An 18891-nucleotide genomic window follows, 5' to 3' on the forward strand; every position below is an offset into this window, starting at 1 on the left:
AATAAGCTAAATTTCTAGCTTAAATCATTTTTACTCCAATAATTCTATAATTTTATAAATGTGTGATTGTGATTTTATAATTAGGCAAGTTTAGTTCATTAATAATATATCATTCAATTACTAACATTTTCGATTAGCAATTAGATGAAAAATCAATATATCTTGTTTTAGAAATTTGGAGAACTAAATCTACCATTAAAATTTTATATAAACTAAAATTGTACATGCACAAACTATCAGGAATAAAAGTGGATTTAAGCGTAAAATTTTATTTTGGATTATGGTAAATAAGATAAAAAGATCATTAATCTAATTTGATATATTAAAAATTTAATTAATTCTTTTATCTATTTAATAAAAAATAATTGATTTGTTGTTTTTTTTCATGAAGGGGTTTTTGATTTGTTACGTACTAACTAATACCTGCTACCTTTTACCTATTACATGTTTCATGTTACCTCTTACAAGTTTACCTGCTATCTGCTACATGTTATTTGCTCCTTGTTACCTGCTACATGTTATCTGCTACCTGCTATCTACTACCTGCTACCTGCTATCTGTTACCCATTAATTGTTACCTGCTACCTGTTATCTGTTACTTGTTACCTCCTACTTGCTACTTGTTACTTGCTACCTGCTACCATTTACCTGTTACCTGATATTTGTTACCTTCTACCTGCTACCTTCTACCTGCTACCTTTTATCTACTACTTACTACTTGCTACCTGCTATCTGCTATCAGTTACCTGTTTATGTACCTGCTACTTAGTACTTTTTACTTATTACTCGTTACCTATTAGCTACCTTTTATCTACTACCTGCTACCTTTTATATGCTTTTACATGTTACCTACTACCTTTTATCTGCAATCTGTTATCTGTTACTTGTTATCTGTTACTTGTTATCTGTTACTTGTTATCTGCTACATGTTATATGTTACTTAGTATCCGGTAGCTGCTAGCTGTTACCTGTTACTATTTACCTGCTATCTGTTATCTTTTATTTGCTACTTGTTACCTGCTACCTGTTACGTGTTATCTGCTACTTGTTACCTGCTACCTTTTATTCGGTACCTTTTATCTACTACATGTTATATGCTACTTGTTATTTGTTACCTTTCACCTACTGCCTTTTACCTGTTATTTTTTATCCGCTACTTGTTATAAGTTACTTGCTACCAACTACTCACTACCTACTAGCTGTTACCTGCTAACTGTCACTAGCTACCTATTATCTGCTATCTATTATTTGCTACTTGTTACCTGCTGCCTACTACCTGTTACCTGCAACCTCTTGCCTGCTACCTGCTACCTATTACCTGTTACTTGTTACTTGTACATGTTACCTACTACTTGTTACCTATTACCTGCAACCTGGTACTTGTTACCTATTACCTGCTACTTGTTACCTATTACCTGCTACTTGCTACCTGTTACTGCTACCTATTATCGTTACCTGTTACATGTTACTAGTTACCATTTACCTGCTACATGTTACCTGTTTCTTGCTATCTGTTACCTGCTCCTGCTACATGTTACGTGTTACCTGCTACCTGCTACCTGTTATCCATTACCTGCTACGTGCTACCCATTACCCGTTACCTGTTACCTGTTACCAGTTACATGTTACCAGCTACCTGATACCTATTACCTGTTATTTGTTACCTTTTACTTGCTACCTGTTACCATTTACCTGCTACCCGTTACTTGTTACTTGTTACCTGTTACTAGTTACGTGTTACCTGCTACCAGTTGCCTGTTACCTGCTACTTGTTACCTTTTACTTGTTACCTGTTACCATTTACCTACTATCTGCCACTTGCTACTTGTCCCCTTCTACATGTTACCTAATAACTGCTATTTGCTACCTGATATGTGTTAGTTGTTACCTGTTACCTATTACCTGTTATCATTTCCCTATTACCTGGTACCTGCTACTTACAATCTGCTACCTGTTACCCGTTACCTTCTATCTGTTATCTGTTACGTGATACTTTCTACCAGATACATGTTACTTGTTAACTACTACCTACTACCTACTACCTGGTACCTGGTACCTGCTGCCCTTTACCTACTACCTTTTACCTGTTACCTGCTATTTGTTATCTACTACATGTTACCTACTACATGCTACCTGTTACCTGCTACCTGCTATGTGTTACATGTTACCTGCTACCTGCTAGTTGCCACCTGTTACCTGCTACTTGTTATCCGCTACTTGTTATCTGTTACTAGTAACCATTTACCTGCTACCTGTTATATGCCAACTGACCTGCTACCTGCTATATGCCAACTAACCTACTACTTGTTACCTGCTACCTGTTACGTGTTACTTGCAACTTGCTACGTGTTACTTGCAACCTGCTACCTGCTACTTGCTACCTATTATCTGCTACCTGTTATATGCTACCTGTTACCTGTTACCTGCTACTTACTAGGTGTTACCTGCTACCTGTTACCTACTACCTATTACTTGTTACATGTTACCCACTACCTGTTACCTGCTACTAGTTATGTGCTACAACATGCTACCTATTACCTGCTACTTGTTACTTGTTACCATTTACATGTTATCTGCTACTTTCTACATGTTACATGTTACCATCTACCTGCTAGTCATTACCCACTACATGTTACTTGTTACTTTTTACCTATTACCTGCAACATGTTACCATTTAACATTTACCTGCTACCTACTACCTGCTACATACTACCTATTACCTGTTACTTGCTACCTGCTACTTGCTACTTGTTACCTGCTACCTGCTACCTGCTACATGTTACATACTACCTGCTACATGTTACCTGATACTTGCTACATGTTACCTGCTACCTGTTACCTACTACATGTTTTTTGCTACTTGCTACGTGTTAGCCGATACCTGTTACTCGTTACCATTTACCTGATACATGCTACCAGTTACCTATTAACTTTTACCTAGAACTTGCTACCTGCTACCAGCAACCTGTTACCTGCAACTTTCTACCTGTTACTCGCTACCTTGTACCTGTTACCTGTTACGTGTTACTTAATACCTTCTACCTGATACTTTTTACTTTTTACCTGTTATCTACTACATGTTACCTGCTACCTTCTACCTTTTACCTGTTACCTGCTACATGTTATCTGTTACTTGTTACCTATTACTTGTTACCTGCTACTTGTTACCTATTACCTATTACTTGTTACTTGTTACCATTTAACATTTACCTGCTACCTACTACTTACTACATGTTACCTATTACCTATTACCTACTACCTGCAACCTGCTACCTGTTACCTTCTATCTGTTACTTGTTACGTGTTACTTGATACCTTATACATGTTACTTGTTACCTATTACATGTTACATACTACCTGTTACATACTCCTTTTTACCTATTACATTTTACCTGCTACCTATTATCTGCTACTTGCTACCTGTTATCTATTATCTGCTACATGTTACCTACTACCTGTTACCTGCTACTTGCTACCTGCTATCTGTTACTTGCTACCTGCTACCTGCTACTTGTTACCTGTTACCTGCTACCTGTTACTTGTTACCTACTACCTGCAATCTCCTACCTGTTACATGTTAGCCGTTACCTGTTACCCGTTACACATTTACCTAGTACATGGTACGTGGTACCTACTACTTGTTACCTACTAACTTTTACCTGCAACATGCTATCTACAACCTGCTACCTGTTATCTGCTACCTATTACCTATTACCTTCTACCTGTTACATGTTACTTGATACCTTCTACCTGATACATGTTACTTGTTACCTATTACATGTTACCTACTACTTGTTACCTTCTACCACTGCTACCTTTTACGTGCTACCTTTTACCTATTACCTGCTACCTACTATCTGCTACCTACTACGTGTTAGCCGTTACCTGTTACCTGTTACCCATTACCATTTACCTGTTACTTGGTACATGTTACTTGTTACCTACTACCTTTTACCTGCTACCTACTACCTACAACCTGATACATGCAACCTACTACCTACTACTTGCTACCTGCAACCTGCAACCTGTTACCTGTTACCTGTTACCTGCTACCTTCTACATATTACCTGTTCCTGTTACGTGTTACTTGATACCTTCTACTGATACCTGTTACTTGTTACTTGTTACCTACTACCTGCTACCAGCTACCTATACATGTTACCTATTACCTGCTACCTTTTACCTGCTACCTTCTACCTGCTACCTTTTACCACTATCTTTTACCTGCTACATGTTACTTGCTACTTGTTATATGTTACCTGTTACGTGCTACCTGCTACTTATTACCTATTACCTGTTACCTGCTACTTGTTACCATTTATCATTTACCTGTTACTTGCTACATACTACCTGCTACCTACTAACTGTTACCTGCTACTTGCTACCTACTACCTGCTTTTTGCTATCTCCTACTTGTTTCCTGCTACCTGTTACATGTTACTTGGTACCTGCTAATTGTTACATGCTACCTGCCACCTACTACTTTTTACCTGTTACCCGTTACCTGCTAGCTACCTTTTATCTGCTACATGTTATATGATTCTACTTGTTACCTTGAAGAAACTTCAAACGACCATAACTTTTGATAGATAAGTTGGATGGAGACACGTAAAAAACAAAAGTTGCTCAAAACAAGGTAATGAAAAGGGCATTGAAGTCCACCAAATTCCAAAAATCCACCATTTACTATTTTTTTTATTTTTTTTAAGTATTTTTAGGTATTTTGAGGTTTTGGTTCTCATACTTACAGTTGTCAGAAAATTCTGAATTTTTGCATCATGTTTCCTAGTATAAATTAGAGATTTATCAAACCATTATGATTATTATATTACATTCACAATTTTATTACTCATACATTACATTATACATAATGTTATGTGTTCTAATATGAAATTTTATTATTTCAGTATTTGTTCAGTGGAAGGGAGAATGCAAATGCAAAAAAACTCACTTGGATGTACCTTAAGGTATTTAAAGTATATTTGTTCTCTCACTTTAATGTGTCTAATTCATTCATTTAATTGAGGTTGACTATGAGTACGGTTACTATGTTATGCAGTATATGTCGACTATTGTGCGAGCTGGAACTCATTGAGGTTGGGATCAGGTATACCTCAATACAAAAATACTTTAAAATTTGGGTTTAAAATAAAATAGAATAGAACTTTTTCATATATTTGTAGAACTTTTTGTATAATGTTATATATACTAATTTATTGTATGTAGAGTTTCATATATAAATTATGATATTACATGTATTATTGTTTTGGAAATTTGATATTTTATGTAGGATTAAGGTATATATATTAATAAAATATTTTTATTTTAAAAAATAATATTTATAACGATGGTTCCCAAATGAAACCGTCTTTAAAAGTCTTTTTTTAAGGTTATAACAACGGTTCCAGTCTAGAATCGTTGTTATAAATACATTTTTTAATTTATTTTTCCTTTATTTGGCAGGATAAAGACAGTGTTTTTACTAATGTGGTTTTATAACGACAAGTCTAGAACTGTCGTTATAAATCACTGATTTAACGACACCCACAATAACGACAGTCTAAGAAACGTATCTATATGTCATTTGTAATTGTCGTTAAAGTACTATTTTATACTAGTGTAAGGTCATACAAACCATTTATATTAGGGGACTATAAGATAATCGAGTTCAAAATTTGAGGGTATTAACTAAATCAAAGATGTTATAAATTTTTTTTTCCTTCTCAAATATTATTTACTCATTAAATCTCACCATTGCGTTTTTCATCCAATTTAATTTATTAGTAAGTCATGATATAGAATAAATTTAATTTAATTGCTTATTCTATTTTAAAATTAATCAATTCCTACGTTAATGATCTTATTTTATCTTTTTTTTTTTTATCTTTTTGTGACAACGAGGGTGTGTCTCACTTGATTTACCAGAAAAAAAAATTAAAATACAACTTGAAAACATTTAAGTTTTGTTCTGGTTTTCTTATTTTAGAAACAAGTTTTCTAAAACTTAGAATGAAATTAATTTTATAAAATTTTCTTAAAAAATGTTTTCAAAACAATAATCAGTCTTTAAGTTCTCAACCTACTGATTTTTTAAAAGAAAAAAAAAGTATAAAATTTCCCCAGGAACTTTTCAGAGAAAAAATTACTACCAAGTGGGGGGATTTAAAGATGTTACAATAACCTTTAAAATGAATTGAGTAAGTTGGAAAATTTAACCTTGGTTAAAAAAGTCAAACTATGGTTTAACATCAAGAACAAGACATGACAGAGAATCAATTAGAGTGAAACATGTTTTATTTATGAATAATCTATATTTTTCTGCATAATTTATTCAAAATACATGAAAGGGTTTAGGAACACTCCACCGTATACTATACGTCTATAGATGATAATACTTACACACTTATTTTCCATATTAAAATGAAGATGATATATAGTCATTACTCTCAGGCCTCTCAGTAAAAAAGAAAAGACAGAAATTAAGAAACATGCTTAATTATTCCCTAATTAACTATATATATAAAATAAACTCAAAGGCTAAGAAGAACCCTTGTATAATACTTCGATTCATAGCCTCACTCACACCTTGGATGGTCCAAATTCTTATGGTTTACGCAGGCTTACCAACTTGACATCATCAACCACAGGTCCACAGAGTGAAGAGAAGTCATCACTTCTCATAGTGTAAAAAGTGCTGAGGAACATGACTCTTGTTCTTGGTCCAACAGCCACAAACTTGAGGGCTGCACGTTTGAACCCTCCTTTGCCTTTGGACTCATAGGGCACTTTGATAGTGTCTTTGCCTGCAAATGCTTCCACAATCATGGACCCTTCACAGTAGTTGCTGGCATCCCCTACAGAGAATGAGAGCACGTAGGTTTTGCCAGGGATGGTTCTGGCCACTTGAGCAATGGCACTCTCTTTTCCTGCTATTAGCTCCACTGCTCTTTTGCCTTGAGGGACTGAGAAATGGTCTGAGTCTATGTACTTCACTGCCTTTAGGGACTCCACCATCCACCCTGGGAGGGGAGAGTGGTCATCCTCAATGTTGGGTGGGATGATCACACCCCATGATGAGTTGGGGAACACATAGGGTCCTTCTTCAAACCCACCATTCTTCAATAAGTTCTCTGTGGAGTATGAGATGAGTTAATTAAGACATTATATAAGAAACCACTTTACCTATCACATCAATGTTGTATACAACTCAAAAAAATGTCAAACTATCAATTTTTTTACACTTAACCATAACTTTTGATCAGTTAACAGTTTTACATTGTCACTTCACTGTATGCTCCTTATATATACTATTTTTTTTAATCCCTAGACCTATGTTCTTCACTTAGTCTTTTAGGAATTTTGTTCAAACTATTCTTTCATGATTTAGAACAACATTTTTTAGAATATAATAATGATAGAACTGCCATTTTGAGTATTTTTTTAGAAGAATGTTTGATCAGCAACTAATTTATTGGAAATCTCTTTGTGAAAGTGGGTGCAAAAGAAGCTAAAAGGGTAAAAATGAAAGTTTTGTATATATAATAATGCCATGCTATATCATTGTGATCTCCATGTCCTTTCATTGGGAGTATTTGATGAAAATTGATTCCCTAATCCCTATCTATGTATTTCCAAAAATATATTATGGGAATAATATATAAGTCCATAAATTTAAAGGACTTTTTTATTCATAGAAATTCAACACAAACACTAGAAATTTACAAATAATTCACACACACAAAATCAACCGAGCTTGTTCCTTATAACAGAAACTGATTTTATGAAACAAAATTCACATTTAATAACATCATATATATAGGCATAATTACTATCATTAATGCATTTGTATAGTTGAAATTCTGAGTAAGACTCATTGTGCATAAATACACCTAACTGAATCCAACTATAGTGGATAGTTGGTTATTCATTGCCATGTTGTGGTCCCATATATACAATTTGACACAAACACATACACACTTATGCACAAACACTCATTTAATTTTCAGTAGCAGTATTTTTTTCTACTTTTAAGGGAGCAATGTTTTGTGAAATCAGAACCCTTTTATTCACCTAGGTAAGTAATGAACAGTGAACTGATTCCACATCACACATGCAATGAAGACCAAGTAAGAACACAGATGTTATATTCCAGTCTCAGACATATCCTGAATTTGAATTTATGCTGCTTTTTGTACAAGCTCCAATTGCAGCTTCATAGGGATAAGATGCATAATTGCATTTCATAAATATGATTGTAACACCCTACCTACCTAGATAATATGCTGAACTATGAAAGTAGGACCACATCCAACCTGTTTTTAATTAATTTTCTGACATGTCTATATATATATATTTAACCTGTTTCCTTTGTAGGTATTAATCCATCTTCTTTCTCTTGAACTATTGATGTTTGTTCTTAGTTATATATTGTGCTTTCTATGATTAATAAGCCCCAAATAACAGCTATCTAGCAATAATCACAAGGAATATTACATCAAATCAAACTCCCTGTGTGCATGTGTCTGTGATTATTTGCTATAGCCAATGAAATAGTTAAGATTATAATTAAGGAGCAATATAACATTTTAGTGTCTTAAATAAATTTTCTTAAATTCACTTTGTTTTTGCCTTGATATTTTTTTTTTCTTGTGATTTCTAGACCCATCATTTTGTAAGTAGTGTTGTCCAGCTTTTTCTGTTTTGTCTTTTCTTCTCTCAAGAATACGTTGAACAAGATATTTTAGAAAAAAAAAATCTTAAGAAATAATATTACTTTTTTTATATAAGAAACGTATTTTTTCTTTATAGAATCTATGAAAGTAGTTTTTTTTTAAATAAAATAAACTAACATCCCTCTTCACATCTCATATTAAATAAATTAATTTATTAAGTCAATTATTATGGGAGTACATGAAACAATATATTTTTAGCTAATAAAGACAAAAAAACTTCAGTTTTATTTTCAAAATTTAAAGTTGAAAACAACTCAGCGTGGAGATATATTTAGATAAAATTTGGTCGAGTTACACTTCAAGATTAACCCGAAGTCATATTATTTTAAAATATTCACTTTTAAAAAGATTACTAAAAATGGTATGATTCCTAAACTTACAATAATAAAATTGTTTGATATAAATTGTGGAACATATTTTTATTTTCATTACTCTTAAAGTGTTGTAACTTGATTATGCATAATGTGTAAATATTACAGCATCAGCATTATGTTGATTTAGGACCATTTGAACTGAAAAAACAACCTAATAAAACAAGACAAAGTCAAACGTAGATTTTTTTAGCTGCGTTTTCTTATAAGAATTAAAGTTTTACTCATCAGGAGAAAGTCAATAAATGAGAAACAAGACTTAATAAAATATACAACTTCTAAAAAATTTCAATCAATACTAAAAGTGTTTGAAAGATATACTAAAGGGTAACACCATTTAAAACAAAACTATATATATAGTATTTGATTGTAGAGAAATAAGGAGGAGTTTTTATTTCATTTTTTCATTCATTTTTAGCAAAACAAAAGGAAGAAATGTTGGAGAACAAAATCTATCATTCAATTTTGGTTTCCTTCAACATTGGAAAGTTCTAAGAAGAAATATTTAAAATTGTTCCAACCTCAAGTCCGAAAAATAGTATTACTAGGATCAATCATTGCATTCAAAGTACTGTTTGGTTTGGAGGTCAGTGTTCCATCATGATTTTGTCTTTAAAAGATGTCTCAGTGGATTGAGGGAGGATGAAGTATATAAATTGTCCTTGACCTCGACTCCTGAGCAATGTGAGACTATATTGACATATGTTCCTTAGTCCCTCAGCTAGAGGGAATCCACTTCTCTTAGATCTCGACTGGGAGACTTGTCCCGATATGCCAATATAGTTTCACATCGCTCAAGAGTCGAGATCAATGACAGTTTATATACTCTCTCATTCCTCAATTCATGGAAACGCCTTTTAAGGACAAAACTGTGACGGAACACCGAACATGGGAAGAAAAACATTTGAAGTCTCTTAAAAGAATAATCTTATTTGTATTTTGAAAAGAAATTGAATATGTTATTAGTGATTGTATGAATTGAGTATTTAATAATAATAATGATAAAAGTAAAATTAAGAAGAAGAGGAAGAAAAAGTGAAACTTACGGTTAGTAGCTTTGGGAGGGTAGAGAGTTCTGAGAGCAACAGAATCAATGAGGGGCCCACAGGCGGGGTCCTCCTCCTTGCCAGGGTTATGAATGAGCATCTCCACCGTCTCGCTCTCTGCTCTGAACCCGAACGCGATGGGGTCCCACCCGCTGCTCGTGTACAGCGTCTGGATCGGAATCACGCCCCAGTCCGGCGTCACCGAGATGTTTATTCTCTCCTCCTGCGCGCACGTCCGAGCCACCATGAACGTGATCGAGTAGTACATCCCCTTCATCACCTTCAATGTCTGCTTTATCGACGCCTCGTTCCCCAGCCGCACCGCATACGCCCCCTCCGGCACCACCAGCAGCATGTCCCCCTGCTTCTGCCCCGACTTTATGTACTCCACGAAACCCGATATCTCCCACTCCGGAATCGACTTGCTTCCTCCCACCACCACCGTCCCTTTCAGATCCGACGCCTTCGGACCCAGCTCGAAGTTCCCGTTCGCCACCAGTCCTGCATTCACCGGTCACCGGAGAGGTTAGGTTAATGCACATTTCAATATCCTTTTATTTGAAATAAAATATAAAAATCAAAATTACGATTTTCAATAAATATAAATACAATTACATTAAAGTGCTATAATTTTATTTCTATTTTAAAATTATTTAACAGTTTTTTTTATTTAATTTAAAAAAGTTGCTACAGACAGAGTGAAATGCAAAATTTGGCAGATGCTATAGGGAAGTTGAGAAAGTGCATCTTTGAGGTGATGTGGTGGTGCAGACCACCACCACCACCTACATGTCCCTAGCAACACACAGGGCCATGTGAGTTTCCAGAGCAGCATGCATGCATTGTGCATACCCTAAACTGTGGGTCCCATCATGAATTTAAAATCAGGAATTTATGACAGCCGTGCAACATTAAGGTCACCGTCATATAGCTATAGGGTAGTGTCCCCAACAGTTAAGGGAAGAAAGATTATTAAGGGTGTGCATGCATAAATTACATCCACATCAATGAACAACACCACAATAAATTCATCCCTTTGGGGATATTGTAATACCTACATTTTAATTTCTACCTTTTCAGTCTCTAACAACATGCATCAAACCACATGCCACATTAATTAATCATCACTGTTCAAACACTTTGGTCTTCAAAATTTTAGTAGGTTTGACATAAAACTAGTGAATCCACTCTAATGATTCATCATCAGGTTAATTTTTTTTCTTAAAAACCTTTTTTATTCATACATAACATACTAAATTTGAAAACCCACATAAGTTTTTAAAATGTAGAATCCAACCAAATTATATTAATTTTGTTTCTCCAATAATATTGGACTTTGGATTTTTTTTTAAAGTTAATTTGATATTGAAGACTATTACGAAGTGTACTTTAAGTGTAACTCAACTTCATAAAACCGGTTCATGAGATTGAGGATTTACACCCACTTATATACTATGAAAGACTCTAATATCTAGTTGATGTAGAATCTACAACCAAGACTTAAAAATGGAGATTTAGACTACATTCAATAATTTAGATTTTTCTAATGAACAGTCTTATACATTATACATGAGACCTACAAGTATATAGATTTAGACTTTAGCTCAATTCAACTTACTTTCAAAATGAGGCTTGTTTTTTGTATTTGCATAATCTTTTATATAACTTGTGTGTTTTTTCTTTCTTATATCTAGTAACATGAAATAGAGATAAATGCAATTAAATGAATTAGAAGCAAAGACACTCTAAAAGTATATAGATGTATGTGTGTAAAATGGCTTATAAATGAATGATTAATTTGTAGCTTACCATCGATAATGGAGAAGGAGACATGAAAGGTGGAACACAGGAGCACCGACAGAAATATGAAGCTTCCCTTCATGTTTTCTGGAATGTGAAACTCTGCACTTTTGGGAAAATAATGAGGTGAAAAAGGAAGAAGACGAAAGAAGGGAGAAAAAAGCGTAGTGGATCAGTGGTGAGAGGGGTTTAGCCTTATATGCATGCTTTGTTACCATATCAGACTTAAATTTGACGTAAAATATCAAATGTGCCACTCAATGTTTATCTTCAAGATCATTGGGTTTTGTTTTGACGGATTTGCCCCTGCTTTTTTGGGGTTTTAGAATATAATCTGAATCTCACTTTTTTGGGAGATGTTTGCTAATAAAAAAAGCCAAGTACCTTTGAGAATAAAATTCCATAACTTGCACCCGTTAAAAAAAATACAATAAAATATTTATTCGAAATCATACACAAATAGGTTAAAAAAAATCAATAAAAACACTTTTCTTTGTATTTTAATACTTTGTCCCCCCTATATAGGTTTTTCTTTCATAAAACTTTATCTTGATTACTATGTTGATTATTTGTATACAAATTCATAACAAACATTCTAATTTTGTATATATTAAGTTTAATCAAACACGCGTTTTATTTTTTAAACTATATATTATACATACATGGATCTCCTTTTCCTATTATAAATTAATTCATATTGTATTCATTTGAAGGTTTGACAATTTTTGTAGAATGAGGATTGGTTGATTTGATTTTTGTCAAGAGATTAAAGTGTGATTGATTAAAAAAATAAAACAAATAACAACATATTAGTAATAAGAAGATCCATAGAGTAATTATTGTAAAAACCAACACACTTCTTATACATAATCATTTATGACCCGAAATAGTTTTATACGATTTAGATAGATCTTATTTTTCATCCCAAAATGTTTTAAGTAATTAATCATGTTATAAATGTAAAATATTTACTGATTTTGTAGATAATCAACATCAATCCATATAAAAAGCACTATAAAAAAATAAAAATAATTAGTGTTATACTGACTTAAAAAAGATTATTGTAGAGATTAAAAAAAATTGTGGTTTTTAAATTAGTTTTTATTATTGTTAAATGGCTTATAAATTGATATATAATTAACTATTAAGATTTTTGTTACCAAATTTAGAATCTAAATTATTAGTAGTTAAAACCCTGATAACTAATTAGATATCAATTTAAAAACTATTTAATAATAATATAAACTAATTTAAAAATGAAGAGATGTTTTATATTATGATGAGTAGTGTATTATGTTATGATGGAGTAAAGGGAAGAACAAAGATCCTATACTTAGAGGCGAAAGCATTAATGGTGCATTGAAAGATGAAACATTTGCATGTTATTAGAGTGGAGGGAGAAAAAACACATCACGAGGAAGGTGGGGAAGAGGAAGAAGAAGAGAGAGCCCACAAAAAGGATCTAGGTGGAGTGTATTGGGCATTGTTTGATGATGATGGGATTGGTGCAAAATAGTCACCCACCTATAATTGGGAAAGATCACACACACACACACATTGGTTTTGTTTATGGGCTTTCAAAATGTGGGCCTTTTCACATATGGAAAGTGGTTATGCTTTCACTCTCACCCTCATGCATGGATCACCTCCATTTCAATCTTCCATCCTCGTCATTCAATTCTAAATTACACACACTTCCCTATGCTAACCAATGTCTTATTATAATCTACCGACATGCATTTCCTTCTCCTATTATAAACTATTTTATATTCTTTTCATTTCAAGGTTTGAAAAAACTTGTACAATGATGCTTGGTTTATTTCATTTTTCTCTACAGATTATAGTTAGACAGGGAAAAATGCGCCAGATTTAACGTGGTTTGGTCACTAAGTGCAACATATATTCATATAGGTCATTAGATTTTATTTTTGTCCGGTTACACATCAATTTCAAGTACAATAATTTTTTTAAATGAAAATTATAAAGAAGACACAATGATTAAGCTCATTCACTAAACATTATGTCTAATAAGTCAAATCCAATTGATCCTGATTTCATATCCAACTAAAATGATTTTCAATCTTACGCTGAGTAAAAATAAAAAAATAATTATCACAAGAATTTTTAGATTATAATAATGTTTGATTTTTTATATGGATTTATCCATAACTAACATTGTATTCTCTTTCAAATACAATTTTTTCTCGTATCTCTCTTGTGTTATGATATGTAAGATAAAGATTGATACACATAGAAAGAAACAAAATTATATATCCTAATAAATATATTCTTAATGTGTTTGGTTTGATATTTATACTATAATAAAATTACTAAATAATAAGTAATTTTATAAAATAATAATAATAATAATATTAATTAAATTATATATTTAAAAAAATTATTAGTATTTAAAGTAGTTTATATTATTAATAAAAATTTAAGAACTGATTTCTAAATTTATATCTTAAAACTTAAAGTTTTAAATGTTAGACAAATTTAAAAACTAAAGTTTATAAATTTTTATTAATAATAAAAATTATTTTAAATATCAATAATTTTTAATTTATAAATTAATATATAACTTACTCAATAATATAGTAATTAACTGAACAACAGTAACCATTTAACTTAATTTTGACTTAGATGTATTATGAATTCACTTGACTTGATATGACGCGAAACCTAATTTGTAATTATATTTACATAATAAGTGACTAAGCCAATACATTTTCATAACCTTTTTAATTTATATATCTATTATTGTAAAATACAATGAATGATATATCAAAGAAAGATAGACATGTTGTAGAAAATGTTATAAGAATTTTAAATATAACATTTTTTAAGAGAAAACTCAAATACATAAAAAATATGAGAAAAATAAAGGAACAAATATATTAAGGAAAAATAAAACTCGTACATAAATTTGTATATGTTTAGTGTGGTGTTAGAAACTTCATATTCACGTTTTTTAATAAAAAAGTAAAAACTATTAAATATATATGTTTGACTTGATGAAATTAAGAAAACATTTTATATTTTGTATCATAATTAAATAGGCTGAATGAAGAATTTTCTGTACTGGACATTACAACCTAGCAAGAAATTTTTATTTCGGATTTTTGGTAGAAAATACAAGATCTAAATTGTAGGATTATTATGATATATATATATATATATATATATTTATTGCGTATCAAAATTTAAATTTGAGATCAATGGTGTTAGGGAATTAATCTCTAGTGATTAGTAGTTTTAGTCACTCAAATTCACATTCTTAAAGGGTAATGAATCAAATCAGTGAAAAAAAGTAATCAATACAAATTATTAGTTCAAATATTTTTGGGGGAATATTAAAAGAAAACATTTTAAAACAACATAGCAGGAGTGAACATTGAAAATATATTTCAAGAAACATAATTGAGTGGATAATCTTTAATGAATTTTTGTATGTCCTACAAGTGTTAGCACTTCCCTTGATGAAAATGTCCCAACTGAATTTTTTCTCTTTATTTTAATAAATTTTTGGTCATTTTAGTCAACTAAGAAATTTAATTTATTTTTGTGACATGAAAAGAGGGAACATTTAAAAGCATATAAAAACGAAACGTGTCTATTTTTTTTTAACCTTTTTCAAAAGGGTTTTCATGATTTGGCATGCCATTAAGTCATATTTTAGGTTTGTGAAAACTCATTTTCACTTACTTCTTTTGGTGAAATGCAAATTGAAATGAATGAGGAAAGTGAAAAATGACATGTGTTTGTTTAGGGCACTAATATCTCTCATTTAAGAAGTTGGTAACAAATGTTGAGAATATCATCATTTGGAATTATAATAATTGATAATTAATACATGCAATGAATGTCATTAGCAGAATAATGACAAAATTAAGCTTTCTAAAAAAATCATGGGATGAGTCATTTATAGGAAAATATGATATAGAATTAGAATTTAGGTTGTTGACAATGAAGTTTTAAGTTTGGGCAATTATGAGGGGCAAATTCTACTGTGTGAACTCATAATTTAAATGCTACTTAAAACCTTTTTTTAGTGGATAATACATTATAAAGCTATTAATATTTATTTTATATATTAGTAATATGTCAATAACTTGTTATCTTTTTAATTGTTAAATGACATATAAAATTATTTTTACTGTCCAATTAAAATTCTACTTGTAATGTTCAATAATAACATGCCCCTCTTTTTTTTTTTTCTTAAATTGTATTCTCTAAGATCTAAGCATTTTTTTTAGGTCCTTTTAAAATTTAAAGATATTTCTTCGAGTCTTTGTTAAGAATACGATACATGGTAAATGAACTTAAATAACACTTTTAACAGACAATTTATAATATATATTATTTATAACTAAAATATTTCTTAATTATAAAATTAATACAACTTCCTAGGTCAATAATGAATAAACATAAATTATCATTAATTAGTCACTTTGTATCAAAAATATGTTCTCTTTGATAATCATCACAGTTCCTTTAGACTTGTCCAAGCATTCATCTAACTATAATTGATTATGATTTTAAATATTTTATTATTTTTTCTATACAATTGACTAAATTATAAATTTAACTCATAATTTTATTAGTAATTATACTATTAATACTTTATTAATATATGTTTTTATATTATAATAAAATAAATATTTGAGTAATAAGTACAATAAAATAATTTAATATATTAATTTAAAATTTATTTATATATGATTTTATATTACAAAAATAAATAATTAAAATGAAAATATCAAAATAAAAAAATATTTGAGATTAAATTAGTTTAATATTTTATTAATATATACACTTTTATATTACTATAAAATAAATAATTTAAATAATAAGTAAAATTAAATTAATTAATATAAATTTTCTATGTTTTATGAAGTAACATATTACTATTTTAATATATAGTTTTATTTATTTATTAAGATTAGATAATAATAATTTTATTTTAATTTAAAATCTATTATATATATATAAAATGTATTGTATTACATAACAACATTTATTACAAAATTTTCAGTTACTTCTCACTTTCATTCCACAATCCAAACAATTTTATTTTTCAATATATTTTTTTTCTTTTCTTTTTCACTCTCCCTTTAATCCAAAAAAAAAACCTTAAAATATATTCATTTTTTATTTAAACAATTATCTTCACATTTTCCATTGTAAAAAATTTGTACAAAACCAAAGAAAAATAAATTATTTAGAATATAATAAAAAAATGAAAATAAAACAGAAGAAAACAATAATCCAAGTATAAACATCTCTTTATATGATTATTTTTGTCTACTCATGCATAATTTTAATAATGAGGGTATAAAATAAAACTCAAAATTATGGTTAAATCTACTCTCTTTTTTTCATATATAAACCCAATATTTGATTTGTAATAGAAAATCCTATGCCAGAAAGAAGTTGTAAGTGTAAATGATTGGAGTATAGAAAATAATGAAAATATGGATCTGGAATGTCCCATCTGAAGAAGAGGGAAGTACAAAGCTACATGGATAGTGATAAAAAAATGAAAATGGAGAGTGATGAATGTGGGAATGTGGAAATGTGTTGAGCTTTATATTGATTGAGACGTTGCATCAGACAGTGTTATGCTGCATATCAACCAAGGCCATTCACATGCCCACGTACCATGCTTTTAATAAACTTGTCTCCTGCTTCTAAGATAACACACATCAATCTCTTCCACCTAATATCAAAATTTTACTCAATTATGGATAACACATCCTCAAGATTAAAAAAAAAACTAAGTATTTTATGAAAAGTTGGTTAAATATGTTAGTTATTGACTTCGTTGTCACAAGACAACATGTAAATGAAATGACCTTAAATAAAAAACTTAATTAGAAATTTAAAATATCACAATGATTAATAATTCTTTTACAGTAATCCTACAAAGTCAGAAGGACTAATTTGTCTTTAAGAACGAATATCGAATCCATAAGGAATAATTGAATAATAAAGTATAAGATTTACTAAATAGAAAATAAAATAATAAAGTTTATTAGGAGTTTGTTATATTGATTGCAAGATTGTAAAAAAAAGTAAGTCAAAGAGTTTGTTGGTTCAATTGGAAAAATTGAGATTAAGGTCCGTCATTCTTACTCTTTTATATTTTGAATTAATATTTTATCTTTTGATTGATGTTGATGTCCAAATAAAAATAATTTATATTGATTCTTTGCATATAAAATTATTAAGAGAATCTCCTAAATATTGATTTCTCGCATATTTATAAAAACTCTTTAGCATTATGATTTGATGTTGATAACAATTAATATTTCAAATTTATTCCTAACATTCAAATATGTTAAGCATTATCATTTGGGTTAGAAACTTGAAAAACATTCCAACCAAATATAAGGATTTTGATAATGGTAAACAAGCATTACAAATAAAATGATAATACTAATCATCAATCAAGAACAAAATATTATATTTAAATATCACCTCAATACATAAGAGTTTGAATAAATTACTCTAAATCCCAAAGGATAGAATTAATCACTCATGTTGGCCATTACTAGTATGAAAAACAAGAAAAGAAGATCAATGATGTTTCTCCTCGACGACTGCCTCCTCTAGGGTTTTCTATCACCTTTTATTCTCCCTATTGATGTCTAGTGTTGTGTCTCACGCCTCATATTTAACTTAGTTGGGCTTGGGTGCTTGGGCGTAATTGGACTTGCTTGGGCGAGTTGGACGAAAACAGGTCCAACGTCACTCGAGTGATCTCGCCTGAGTGAGATTGGGCCTGCTTGGACAAGATCCTCTGGAAGTTTCTGGCTTGGGCGAGTGCTGAAGCGTTCCAACTTTCCCTTTTTATCTTTGTCTATTCTCCTTTTGCCCTTTCATCTCCATTCTTCCCTAGAATCCTGAAATTAACACAAATTTGAAAATAAATCGTTCTTT

General features: G+C 30.6%; 1 protein-coding gene and 1 long non-coding RNA gene across 2 annotated transcripts; one reads left to right on the forward strand and one right to left on the reverse strand.

The window, feature by feature from the left end:
• Positions 1 to 6276: 6276 nt before the first annotated feature.
• Positions 6277 to 12128, reverse strand: LOC137813340 (BIIDXI-like protein At5g11420). The gene is made up of 3 exons (XM_068615522.1): positions 11959 to 12128; positions 10150 to 10650; positions 6277 to 7130 (listed from the first exon to the last, which is right to left on the reverse strand). The coding sequence occupies exons 1-3, from the start codon at positions 12029 to 12031 to the stop codon at positions 6604 to 6606; spliced, it is 1101 nt and encodes a 366-aa protein (XP_068471623.1). The 5' UTR covers positions 12032 to 12128; the 3' UTR covers positions 6277 to 6603.
• LOC137813341 (uncharacterized) lies at positions 10534 to 12223 on the forward strand. Its single transcript, XR_011081419.1, has 2 exons — positions 10534 to 10674; positions 11954 to 12223. It is a non-coding gene; the product is annotated as an uncharacterized lncRNA (long non-coding RNA).
• Positions 12224 to 18891: the final 6668 nt, after the last annotated feature.

Source organism: Phaseolus vulgaris, chromosome 1 (genome assembly GCF_000499845.2).
Source record: "Phaseolus vulgaris cultivar G19833 chromosome 1, P. vulgaris v2.0, whole genome shotgun sequence".
NCBI lineage: Eukaryota > Viridiplantae > Streptophyta > Magnoliopsida > Fabales > Fabaceae > Phaseolus > Phaseolus vulgaris.

Excerpts from the sequence above, each read along its gene's own strand:
- LOC137813340 (XM_068615522.1), bottom strand. The coding sequence starts at position 12,031 with ATGAAGGGAAGCTTCATATTTCTGTCGGTGCTCCTGTGTTCCACCTTT. Across the intron at positions 10,651-11,958 it reads CTCCTTCTCCATTATCGATG|GACTGGTGGCGAACGGGAAC; the intron begins GTAAGCTACAAA and ends CGGTGAATGCAG. Across the intron at positions 7,131-10,149 it reads CCCTCCCAAAGCTACTAACC|AGAACTTATTGAAGAATGGT; the intron begins GTAAGTTTCACT and ends CATACTCCACAG.